At 41.6% G+C, this 13,765-nt stretch overlaps 1 protein-coding gene across 3 annotated transcripts in view; it reads right to left on the reverse strand.

Annotated features, from left to right (window-relative positions):
* Positions 1-423: 423 nt before the first annotated feature.
* SETD3 (SET domain containing 3, actin N3(tau)-histidine methyltransferase) overlaps positions 424-13,765 on the reverse strand; it is a 43,408-nt gene continuing 30,066 nt past the window's right edge. For all 3 annotated transcript variants that reach the window (XM_075282579.1, XM_075282580.1, XM_075282578.1), the window contains exons 8-14: positions 12,929-12,987; positions 11,583-11,697; positions 10,558-10,632; positions 8,289-8,455; positions 5,962-6,047; positions 4,399-4,559; positions 424-2,239 (exon numbers count right to left, since the gene is read on the reverse strand). In XM_075282579.1, the coding sequence (XP_075138680.1) occupies positions 1,832-2,239; positions 4,399-4,559; positions 5,962-6,047; positions 8,289-8,455; positions 10,558-10,632; positions 11,583-11,697; positions 12,929-12,987 (1,071 nt within the window). In that variant the 3' untranslated portion in view covers positions 424-1,831. The remainder of the gene's footprint in view (positions 2,240-4,398; positions 4,560-5,961; positions 6,048-8,288; positions 8,456-10,557; positions 10,633-11,582; positions 11,698-12,928; positions 12,988-13,765) is intronic.

Below are 13,765 nucleotides of genomic sequence, written 5' to 3' on the forward strand. Positions count from 1 at the left end.
AGTCAGCAGAGTCATCTCATCAGTAGAGGGCAGGTTCAGCAGGGTCATATCATTAGAGGAAAGGGAACAGAGTCTGCAGAGCCATCTCACTACTAGAGGGTAGGGTCCCCATTCTAATTTAATTGTTAAAGGACAGAGTCAGCCATGTCATCAATAGAGGACAGGGGACTTAATGACAACTTTGTTGCACTGCTAGAGACAGGACCGTAACACTATACACACAGATAAGGCTTTTTATGCAGCTCCACTGGCACTCCATGTCTCTGGAGGAGAACTCTGAAATCCACTTTCTGCAGACTGTATTAGACTATGAACACTTTTCTGACCATTAACTCATTGCAGCTGCCATAAAGCACACACCTAAATTTCATGATACATTTTCCTATTTAAAAAAAAAAAAATGACATTATACACTGCAGAAATCATTCACTTTGTTTATTGATGACTTCAGAGGAAAAGAAAAAAAACAAAAAAAAACAAAACATAGCTGTCAAAAATCCTAGCTATGGTGAAAACCAGAGGAGCCAAGAAGCCACCACATAGAAGCAGCTTACTGCGTGTAGTTTCGGAGGTGTTTACTCTCAGCCCCTCCAACACTGAACTGGTTAAAGCTTTTGTGTGGACCCGTAAACCTCCGAACTACCAGTGACTGAGCGTGCTGTACTAGTCATGTGACTGATGGTCTTAAAATATAGATTTCTATTTACATGTATATATTAAGCTTAACTAACTGTCTTTATCTTGTCTTCAAATCGAGGAAGCAATAGTTGCCTTAAAACAAACTGGGTATCAAAGTCTGAGTACAAAACCGTACAAACTGAGTCTGGCTAAGTGCAGGTCATAAACCTTGTGCAAAGGGATTATATGACAAAATGTCCAAGAACAGCGCCCTCCCTGTTCATAGATGGTGTCTGATATTGCAGTCTCATGTAAGTGTATGGGGCTAAACTGCAATGCCAGAGACAGCCCTTGGACACGTTTGGCGCAGTTTTTGGAAAAAGCAGACATGATTTTTTTTTTAATCACATACAACCCCTTCAACAGGTGAAGACCTAAATCACAGTTTTCCCTGAAAATAGAATATCCTCAATAAACATAAGCTTGTGTCCTTTAGTCATATTGTTTCTAGAAGAGCTGGGAGTCAACCATATGGTCATCATTGTCTCTTTCTGAATGTCTTGGAATCCTGAAAGGTAAATTCACTTTATTGTGGAGCGATATGATTATTAGGTTATTTATCAAGCCGTTGATATTCAGCGCGTTAGAAAGACTTGGCAAAGACCCCTCACGAGCTGGATTTGCAGCCATACTGCTTGTCACCCAGATGCAGTAGAAATTTTTTAAAACTGAAAGGGCTATTAAAAGTCTTATATTTAATGGGGATTTCTTTTTTTTTGGCTTTAAGGGGGGAAATTTGCTTTACTAAAGTGCCAACATTGGCAAATTTGGAATTTTGAAAGAACAAAAAAAAACTTGATATAAGTATATATTATTTAAAAAGCTATTTCTTCTAGGAGCATCAAACTATGCTCTGAAGACAAACCATCAGGATTAAGCAACAACCCTCCACGGGCACCAGTAGTCATTTCTGCCATCTTGCTGCTCGGTGATCGTTGCCTACTCCTGCTCTACGAAATTTAGAGTCAACATTAAAAAAACAAACAAAAAAACCCAAAAAGATTGTAAGCAGCAACATGTCCTGCAGAATTGTTAACAAGGGGAACACAGCGATGCAGGCGCACAGTCTCAGAAACCTCTGCTCTTCTTCATTAAAAGTCCAAACCAGTTCACAATTGCACTTTTGCCTCCTGGCTGCCTTGTGCAAAAACATTTATTTGGCATCGCTGGTTGCGTCGTCCTCTGCCAGGGTGCATTCACTTTCAGGCTTGGTCCCATTGTACATAGAGTCCTTTCCATTCAGGAAGCCATTTTCAGTGATTTCTGTGATGGTGAGGGTTTCCTGTCTTTTCATTTCGCTGACTTCTGCCTCTTCATCGTCAAGGTTTCTCAAGACCATGGGAAGTCTGGTGTCAGAGGCAGTGTTCTCCAGGAAGGCGATGTTGCTCTCTTCGTATTTGGGCAGTGGGTCTCCATCCTCCAGGTGCTTGGTGTACAGCTTCCGGTTATCTGAAGCGCTTTTTACAGCTTTCTCCAAAATTTCTTTCTCTACAAGACGCAACTTGACAGCCATGGCTGCATGTAGTGAGAGCTCGGCACTGTCCAAACATCGTTTATCATCCTAGGATTGAGAAGAAAATAGGAGAATTTTTTGTTTTTTTATTAAAAAGGATATCATCAGTTGTGGGGAAGCTTTGCATAACAGAAAGGAAAACATGTAAGGTGCAGTCTACTAAAACAGATGCAACAGGATAATACTTGTTTTTCTATAGAGCATCTTTAGCTATGCACTGTGCTGTTCCTCTGTTATTCTACCTGTAAATGTGGGAAACAACTGGAAGTTACAATTCTGCTTGTAATAGGGTATAAACCTTTATAGTCTGACACTGTTAATGCTGCTTGGACAGTGTCAAGCTGCAAGTGAGACGTCCTATTGACAAGGTAAAAGGTAACACCCGGTTGTCAAGTTGTTTATTGACAGGAGTAATAACAGACTAACAGCACAAAGCAGAGATCACATTGCGCAAACACAATAGTTAGCCTCTCTACAAATGGTTTTTGGGCCCCAGGTTTGGTGTATAACTGGAAAATGCTCTCCATCCACCCAACGTAGGTCATACAGTGGCCTCTGTCCTAAAGGTACGAGTATGTAGTGGCATTTATTTTTTCCCACTGTATAGGAAAATGCTGCAGACTGACAATGTTTATACAGTGCGCAAAAAAAAAAAAAAAAAAAAGTTCTACCAAGTGATATACATATATTATATATCCTATATCCTATCCTATCCTACTAATATTATAAATGTGAAGGTTTGGATGTTTGTGTGTTGTTAAGCAATCACGCAAAAACGGCTGAACGGATTTGAATGAAATTTGGCACACAGATAGGCCCCGTTCTCACAGAGTAACGCGCCGCTCATTTAGACATGTAAACACGTGTCAGAGAGCGGCGATTCAAAACAGGTCCCATTGACTTCAATGGGTGCAGGCTTACTCGCACTACCCATTGAACTCAATGGGAGGCTTTATAACCCATTGATTTAAATGTGTAGTGCGCATAAGCCGGCACGCATTGAAGTCAATGGGATCTGTTTACGTGTCTAAATGAGTGGCGCGTTACTCCGCGATGGTAACCCTCAATTAAAATATAGGCTACTATTTATCCCAGTAAATGACATGGTTTCATGACAGTTATGAATTTAGGTTCACATACTATATTAAACAGCTCTTAGCAGCAGCCTTATCTCAGCCAGGGTTGTTATCGCTATGTGTAAGCACACGCTAACCCTCAGTGTGTATACACATTTGCATATTATCTGATCTGCTCCAGTGCTGCCAAACATGGGCAAACACCTTTCATCTAAATTGGCAGTTTGCCAATTTTTAACATGCCTGGAAAAAAAGAGAATCTAAATTGTCGTAAACAACGACAACTATGAAGGGGCCAGAAGTCACAAAGTTCTTCTCAAGTGCAGCTGAGGGGGATCATCAACGCCAACATGCTCATTATATGGCTTCCCAGCAACCCAGGAGCGAGTTCAGTGGTAGATCAGCTTGAGAGCTGACAAAACGCCGGAGCATGCGGACCACCAACAACACGCTCATTATATGATGTTCCAGAAAGGTGCTGAGATGCCAGAACAATCCCAGGCAGAGTGCAAGAAACAAGTTCAGCGGCAGGCCAGCTTGAGAGCTGCCGAAACATGCGGATCATCAATGCCAAGAGCACGCCTAATTAATATGGTGTCCCAGCGAGCTGCTGAGATGCCAGAACAATCACAGGCACGGTGTGAGGAACAAGTTCAGCAGCAGGACAGCTTAACAGCTGCCGAAATGCCGGAGCAGCCAAACCATTGACGGCAGCAATTTGCTAAACATAGGCAGATCATCGACGCCAACAACCCGCAGACGAAGTCGCGGGCAGAGGCTAGTTATATTATATATGTTCTAGGAGGGGACTCTATGGTTCATACAGTAGCACATGTTGGAGTCTGATAAAAATCTGTAGAGAGCCTAAAATAAATGTCCCCATAAATGGTAATATCTGAATGGGGTGGTCCAACCACTGAGCTGGGGTCCAGGCACTGGTCTTGGTACTGAAACACAGCCCTGTTCAATATTACTAGTCTGAAGTATGTCAGAGAACAGTGGTTGGACCACATCATTCAGATACTGTCCCAGCTGTTAATTTGTCATATGTAAGAAAAGCCCCCAAACACTCTTCTGAATTGGCTGCAGCTAAAGAAATGGTAGATAAGACACCCTGAGAGCTGACTGTACCTCTACTGTGGTTCTGTAGGTTTTGAGCAGGAGCGAAGCCCTCGCTTCTAGGAAGGTCCACAGCTTAATCTCATTGTCCCAACTCACTGGAAACTCACTATTCCCCAAGGTGAAGATCTTATCGATCGCATGGTCTCCCATTAAGTGTTCTTTCAACTCCTCTGTAAAGACGTAAATGGAAGGTCAGTGATGAGATCGCCTACAAGATACACTGCAAAAGAGCTCATAAGAGATTATGTGCATGACGCCTTTATGTTGCTTCAGTACTACAAATTCCAGCATGACCTTTGTCTATTATAGAATAGCCATGAATGAAAAATTGTAAGAGTGGAAACATACACACATAGATCAGTGTAGGTTGTCAAGGTGCAGGCTTCCAATGCCCAAATAACCAGCTAACTTTACTGGAGAAAAATTACCATTGGCTGTTTATATCCCCTGTAATAGCAGAAACACATATGGTCACATCCAAAGTCTCCATCACTGCACTTGCCATCTGACTGTGTCACATACTGATATGAGGTCAGTTCATGAGAAGAAGAAAGCCATTCTGCCTGCTGGGAGGACAGTAATTATTTCATCCCCCACCCAGTAACACCTCTATGGATACAGTCCAAGCACTGATATCACACAGGAAGCCCTGGAGCCTCTACACGTGACATAAGGATCCTTACAGACTTAAAGGGGTTGGTCACTTTCAGACCAATATTGAGAGACCAATGTTCTTGTTTTGTACAATTTTCCAATATACTTTCTGTAGCAAATGCTCACAGCAATTTCTAGAGCTCTGCTTACTTTTATTCATTCTGCTTACCCCAAGTGAATAAAAATCAGTCCATAGTCTTGAAATATACAGTCCATGGTCATGTGATGGACACATAGGTGCACGGCACGTTACAGTCACATCACAGTAATCAGACATCTGCCTGCTAACAAGTGTACATCACATGACCCATGGACTGATTTTTATTCACTGTGTGTAAGCAGAATGAATGACAGCGAGCAGAGATCTAGGAAACTGATGAAGTGATACAGACAGTATATTGGAAAATTGTAGAACTTTTTATTATACAAATAGTAACATTGGTCTCTCAATATTGGTATGGAAGTGGACAACCCCTTTAAGCAAAAACTGAGTTTAACCAAAGCAGATTTCACATTGTTGCCATGTAATTGGTCTAGTGAGATATATAGGGATATGACCAACAAGAAGTATACTAGGAACAGATAAGAGACTGACACATAGAACTCCTTAATGGAATACCTTATATATGTCCTTCAAAGGATAATGGCATTCTTGGATGACATTTGTCTACATTCCATGGTTAATATCTGGATAAAAGGTTCCACAATTATTTCTGTAGACACGTTACATATGAGGCTTTTTAATTATATGATGTTTTATGGGTTAGTTAGAATTCCGCATACTGTCAGGACATGCTGGGAGTTGTAGGACGTAGCTTCCAGTCTCCTATGTAGTCTGCTATGTAAAAAGGCACTCTTCATAACAGTAAGACCTCCACAACCATCTCTAATGCAGGCCTGTTCATACATGTATTTTACCTTCACTCATGCAGAAGACTCGGAGGAAAGCCAGAAGCTGAGCAGATATTGGAGGCTCTGTGATGTGCAATGCAAATACACTGGACCTGTGCAGAGAGAAGTATTAGAGCATTAAAGCCAAGATACAAGGAGGAGGGGAGGGAGAGGGTCAACATGTGCACCTCAATATTATACCATTGTTAAGTCCAAAAGGGGCTAAAGGCTAGAAATAGGCAGCCATTAGTTACACTGGAATAATCGCTATAAGCTCATTGCAATGCCTGTAAGAGTCCTCGTATCCTCTCTATGCTAATTACATCAGGGACCGATACAGCACTGACACGCTTTATGCACTTGATACATATCCCTAAGGTGTAGCACCTCTTAATTGTATTCTTCAATGCTGAGGAGTGGGAATTCTCCAGACAAGACTAGTTCTCAATATAATGCAAATGGAAACACAATGACCTATAGGATTATTAGATTGTTAGCTCAGATGAAGAATATAGTAGTGCACAATATGACAACGTGTCACACATGGGTGGGATATAAGGCTTCTCACTTATAAGAAGTCATGGACTTCATACACTCGTAATGGAGTCACACTTCAATAAAAAGAAAAAAAAAAAACTATAAAAGGGGTTAAGCAGGACTTGCCGCTTTCTTCTTCTCAGGAAGTGACATCATGTCTATTGGTCACATGGTCATGCTGCAGGTTGGGTCCATTCATTTCAAAGGCGGTAGAATGTAGCTTTGTCATGTGACCAGAAGACATGAGGTCACTTCCTGAGAGGAAAAAAAACAGCCATGGTTTCTAGTCCTGCATAGACACTTTAATAAACATTAAAAAAAATTTGAAAGATGAGATACGATAAGATTAAAGGGGTTGTCCCATCACAAGGATCCTATCTATACTGCTTGTTAATGTGGATGTAAGACTTTTCCTAAATACACTGCTTCAGTAAAACTGCTTTGTTTGTCCACTATCTTACTTTATTCAATTCTTTGTGGCCACAGCCCTGACTTAGCTGCTCAAAAGTCAAGTGATGTATCTGCTGCTCTCAGGGGGGAGGGAGGAGGAGCTAAGTGCAGGAAGCGAGCCTGTGTATCTAGCTATTCCTGTGTCTACACCATGTGACCTAGGTCCTGCTCTCAGATAGAGGAGAGGAGCTGCTTTCATTTCTTCTGTTCTCCCAGTTATCAGGCTAGCTAATTCAATTGTGTTCATTATGGCAGAGACAGGCAGTCTCTGTATGCAACACAGAAGGAAGTTGCTCCTGTCTGTACTTCATAGTCCAATATGGGTGGCTGGAGCTACACACACATTTTTGGGGCGGAGCTAAACAGCAGGTTGTATGTGAAATCCCTCCCACCAAATGATGCAAGAAACCAGGAAGAAAGAAGATTTTACAGGCGTGAAGACTAGTGAATATGCGAGGTGGGAATACCCCTTTAAGCTGAAGGCTGAAGTCTCGAGGCTGCACTACTGAGACATTCTGATAGCAACATGACCCATTCTGATGTTTGTTGGGTGCAGAGTTGTCATGGAGACCTTGTATACACATAGATCATCAAAATCAGGGTTCCCACACAATTCAAGGTACAAGAACATAGATACTATTGGATTTAGAACGACATGATAAAATGGCGATATCAAGCAGTTTATAATCCGGTTTTTGCATTGTTGGTGTAAAGTCACATAAGCAAACCTCCCAAATTAGTGGGCTTCACTTTTCACTGCTAGCACTTTTGGTTGGCAAATTATTGGGTTTTTCACAGTGACAGACTACATTTTTACCATGCACCCAAGTTAAAAGGGATATTGCTTATCTGGGGATCTAAACTGTCTTATGAACATGAGCGATACAGAAAGGTCTATAGCTTTTCACCACAATGGAAGTTAAAAATAGGTTTCCATATCCACAGATGTAGCAGAGCTGAATTTGTCACATTTTCCATGGGGGGGGGGGGGATCCATTACTGTGAGTATTGTGATAATCCTTTCATTGAATGAACACTCTGGCTGTCAATGAAAGAGTTAATCATAGGGGCCCTACAAACAAGGGATCATCCATAGGAACAGAGGATGTTGAAAATTAGACAACCAATTTCAACTAGGATCCCTGCTGTCCTATACAAATGTCCATTAATATACAGTATCAAAAAGAACCGTGCCAAGATGTAGTACTGCTAAATCTGTGAGCGCATGTCAAAATCAACCAATGTATGTTGGAACTGCAGTGATTAGGAAACAAATGGGGGCTGGAGAGGATGTGGCAAATCACAAAACCACCGCTATACCAGGCAATGTCAGCCCAGATCCACAAGCAGTTGCACATTGTACTTACGTAGGTATGCCAGCTCGTGCCAGGACTTCAGCCTTCATGGCATAAAGCCTGTCACTCTTACTGACGCCCAGCTTTATCTTCACCCGGTCATGAGCATTATTCTCAAAGAAGAATCCGTTGTGGATGACAAACTCTGCGTTTGACCGAGTGCCATAAAAAATGTAAATCTGGGTTTGGACAGACAGAACAGGACACGAGTCAGAATTTAACAAGACAGTACAAAAAAGGGTAAAGCCTTGCACTAAAATCTCTTTCCAATGTTGACTGGGTTTATTCGAGGGCTCCCTGCTGCTCTGTTTATCCAACTGTGATAGCAAAATAACAATTATCTGCCTCCCACCCCATAAAAGTTATTGTGCGCTTTATGTGTTAGCGGCTGGACGATTCGCTCCATAGATGGCTTCTCATGTCAGCCTGTGAAATACAGCCAGCCCAGACACATGGACAGAAGAGCCTGCATTGCCCAGGAGTCTGCCCGCATGTACATGGCATCCTATCCACTAAGTAAAGACAGACAGATGAAGTTCTAAAATTACGTACGTGAGAATTTTAAAGGATTAATCTACCAAATAGTGATATTAGGACACAGGAAAATTAGGGATGACGGCCCGTCTGATCTTCATGTTCCTGACACTACCATACACAAAGGGCTATACAAATCAATGGTGCTTTGCCTAGATAGTTCTATAATCGAAATATCTGGTGTGCCAAAGGGGTCCTGGCAATTTATATAGAATCATAGCCTCTTTATAATGGAAATCAGTGGTGGACTGTGCTCAGAATAATGTGACTGTCTGACATGTACTACATTAATGTAGTAACATTACTATGATGTGTATATGACATTATTGAGGCTGGATTTTCCCTTTTAAGTGGTCTGATCATTAACAAGATCTGAGCGTCCTTGGCATGTCAGGTACTTCAAATACTAGTATGACGTGGATTATTAAATTATAGAGGCTAAGCCGCCTGCCCTGTGAGCTGATGGATTGCCATGCTCGGCTATACCACCAGACTGGCATGAACCATCACTTTGATATGTAAGGTGCCAGATCTGACAGGGTGATCCAGCTTAATGAGGACCACCAGTCACTACTCCTGACATGTCTGCTGTGGTAAATAATTGTATTTCCCATGATGTAACAATTCTGAAGCATCTATTTTTTATACCTTTGTGATATGCCGATCATCTTTTGTTCCTCGTAGAAGTTTATGAACAAATTGACAACTGGGCGTTGCCAGTTGGGATGTCTCCTTACACAGTCTCACACTGCCCAATCAATGCTGAGCGTATGAGACTGTATAGGGGAACACCCATTTACAAGCAGAATGTTATCACCCACTTGTCAATTTACTCACAAAACAAAAAACAGTAGAGCTGCCAAATCCTCTTTACAAAGCTGGACAATGACAACTCTATGGGAATATGCAGGTAGTGGCCCAAATCACCAGTTACTAAAGAAATTCCTGCACCCATTGTGTGCAGAAGCAATTCTAGCTGTACATGAAAACATCAACCATGTGAACATAAATGGGTTAGGTGGTTAATACAGCCTCTAAAGAAAAATGGTCCTATAAACTTGACAACCACATTTATATGTCAAAATGTTCTGAAGGTAGTTGTCACTTCCCTTCCCCCACTCCTCTTGGTGGCTTATACAAGTTCATTATCTAGCACTGGTGACAACTCGTCTCACCAGAGTAAAGGGAAGATGCAACATGTTCACTATACTGGGGCAAGATGTAAGGACACAAAATATAAGTAGCCAAGCCTATCTTCACTTTAGATTTATTTGTCAAAATATCTGATTAATAGTTCAGTGAGGGATAGAAAATACTGGCTTGAGCCATGAGCTGTGCCAAATGTCTTTGTCCCTTCTCTGCCCTGAGTAATCTGAGACAGACTGATGGCTAGGGGCGAACTCTCTGACAAACCGGTAGTGAAAGCTATAGATGTTAGGCGGTGTATCTATAGCAACCAATCTGTCTCAATGTTAGTTATTAATCAGATTTTTCTAAAACTAGAATTGGCTTGGATTGTTCTTCTAGGGCCGCCAGACCGTTAAATCACATGTATGAGGTGAGTTTTCAGGCGGTGATGCAGAGGGGAATATAATAGAGTACGTTATAAATAGACGAATGTGAATAATCACATAATTTCTTTAAATAATGGAGGCCGTTCTAATGATTCCAGCTCTCAGCAGACATCGCAAACTGCCCTTCAGCTACAGCTCTTTATGCACAAATGCTGCTGAGTCTCAGCTCTTACCTGCTCGCCTTCCTTAAAGTCCTGCAACGCCACGCACTCACATCGGTCATCCTCTAAATTATAACCGGTAGTTATCTAAGCAAGGGGAGAAGTAATGAATAAAGATTTTGACTCATTAGATACTATTTTACCTGAAGCAAGATTGTCTCTTTAGACGGCATAAAACATTAATGAAAATCATTCAACGTGTGACTCTGTTCCACCTGACGTGACAGGTTTGGAGCTGAATATTTCATGAAACCTACTGGGGATCACAAACACTTCGTATTTAGAGAAGCAAAACTGGATTCCCGTTCGACACCTGCTTTCTGGAGACTGGGCTAAAAAAAAATGGTCACCACAGCACCCAGCTGCAGGTGGCCTCATTCACTTAAGTGGGGATGTGCAGAAGCTCCCTGCACGAGGGGGAAGGGGGGCTGGGAGCTGGGGGCTCTGCTGTGCAGGAAATACAGTTGAGAGGATGCAACACAATCGGCACTGCAGCCTCTATCTAATATGCTTTTATTTGTCAACTTGTCTAGTTATGCAGAGACATCGAAAAGCCGGGTGAAAACTTAGCTAAGACTTAGGATAGGGCTAGACAACCCCCATTGTGCAACCAAATATCATCCCATGAGAATGGAGTCACATTGTGACCTAGAGGATGCAAAGCGACAACGTGATTTTTGGTTTGCAAGAGGAGTTGCTAAAATTGCTGTGCAGCCCTTGCTTAATAATGATGGTCCTATTGGTTGTCACTAGTGTTGAGTGAGTAGTATTTGATCTTATATCTCGCCGACATAGAAATGCGTGTAATCCGCTGAAAACCAAGGGGTTAAACGCTTCGAATATTCGATGCATTTAACCCCTTGGTGTTCGGCCAATTACACGCATTCCTATGGCGGCGAGGTATTCGATCGAATACTAACCGCTCAACACTAGTGGTCACCCATATTTCCTAGAAATGGACAGAACCAAAGGCAAATTTATATTTACTCCATGCATGCACCAATATACTAGTGTATGGTCACTTAGGTATCACTTACCAGGCCGTTGGTGTGATTACACATGTCCCATAGTGGAATTAGGGCCAAAGTAACCCGAGAACCATCCTCGGTGGGAATCTGATTCTGACGCGTCATGACAGATGACACAGCCCACCTGCAGCCAGAAAAGACCCCACAGGAGCTCACATGAATTCATATGTATTTTATGATGAGGCCGGCAGAGTATTGCTATGAAATGCAGAATTTACAAATTGCTATAGGCAGTAGATAAGACACCAGGGGCAATGTGCTACTTTGTTGTTATTGCTGCAAATACAGTCCATAAATAAAATACATCACTGATTGACGGAAGTGTCGACTGGAGGAGGGTGTGGGGGGGGCACAAAATGGCACAGTCAGCTATTCTGTCATAACCCTATAGAGAATCGGCTTTCAATCAATAATACTTTATGGCTGTTAAATGTGTTTATTAATGTGAATTCTATTTCTATCGACCAGCAGCTTTAGTGATCCCCAAAACACATCCATATTCCAAAATACTATCCCAGAAAATGGATAGGTTATATTCCATTTTTAAAACTGAAAAAAATAAATAGGAGGTTAGATTCAAAAGTAAATATATTTTTAATGGTGATATTGGATGATGGATGATGCAAGGAAACAAGAAAAAAAAAAAAATGCAGAAAATATACGTAGAATTTACTGACCAATACTATCCATGTCTTTTTATTTGCCCAACTAATAAATGTTACCAAAAGGTTTTCAATAGTGTAACATAGCAAGTCTTACTCTGGACCCCCACATTTTTGTGCTCCCCTACTAATCCCCCTCTGGACCCCCAGGATTTGACATGGAGTCATGTGTCCGCTGCAGGCAGTGATACATGACCATCAAAAAGTCATCTCTAGGAACCAGGAAAGAAACCTGGGAAGACTAGCAGGGGTCCAGAAAGAAAGTATGACTTATTTTACACCATTGTAATAACGCTTTTAGTAAATCATTTTATGGGCTGGACAGCCCCTTTAATAAAATAAGTCACATAAGGTGAATGAAACCATGTACTACAGAAACCCCTAATAAATAACACCGTGTATTCCCCTTCTGCGATACATACAGCCTCAAACAAACGGGGTGTTTTACAAGCAGATAATTAATATATTGACATTTTCTCTCAAGCACTTTCCATCGGATTCTGCAAAGCATGAAAAATGTACCCCAAGCTAAAGAAATTAGCTCCCTTTGACTTCTCCCATTACATAGCCATTTGCTCTATATGAATCTAAAGAGGCATGTTGCTATTGAAATACCGCAACACAACCAGCTCATTATACCATGAGTGAGGTTTTCTGTAAAGGTCTAAAACTAAAAATACATAAATAACCAACCTGTAGTCATCAAATGTGAAAGCGTCCTTCAGGGGCAGCTTGCTGGCATTAGGATGGGTCTGAGGTTATGGAGGGAAAAAAAAAAAAATGGGACAAGAAAAGAGAAAAACGTCACAAATTGCTGAGCAAAATTTCATAATTTAGCTTCCTAACAGATCCTAACAAGAGCCAAATGAAACAGGAGGTGCCCAGAAATGTTACGCAGGGATCATCGTGCTATTATGTTCTCATATATCAATGTCAACTTAATTTGTTGTGCCCAGCAGGTTCCATTAATCTGCGTCTCCGTATTCTGAGACAGAACTCGCAGGCAACGCAAATTTAACAATATAAGGTGGACGCTATGGACAGGGAAGCGGCCATCATTTATACATGTCAGCGAGGAAGCAAGAATTAATTAGGCATTTCAGCTTACGCTCTCTAAACAAATGTTTCAGACTTTTTTTTTTTTTTTATTCCTTCCTCACCGTCAATGGCGGTGATTTCCCAGGGAAAATGGAGGGGTTGCCCATAGCAACCAATAAGATAAAGTCCTGTGGAAAATGAAAGCATTTGCTTTATAGGCAAGTGCAGTCCTAGTTTGGTCCCCCCCCCCCACAGAAGGGTCATTGATTCCCAGTAACCAACCAGGGCACAGTTTTCCTTCAGGGCTGAATTCTGTCTGGTTACTACTGGCACCACTACCACCCAATACCCAAACGTTACACTAACCCCTTGATGACTGAGCCCCCACGATCGGACACATTTTAGGATTTCGTCCCATTTGATTTCTATTACTTTTTTGGTTACAGGGATGTTTCTTCTTCAGTCGCATTCACAAAGTTGTGTCAATGGCAT

The sequence above is a fragment of the Leptodactylus fuscus genome, chromosome 7, assembly GCF_031893055.1.
Source record: "Leptodactylus fuscus isolate aLepFus1 chromosome 7, aLepFus1.hap2, whole genome shotgun sequence".
Taxonomy (NCBI): domain Eukaryota; kingdom Metazoa; phylum Chordata; class Amphibia; order Anura; family Leptodactylidae; genus Leptodactylus; species Leptodactylus fuscus.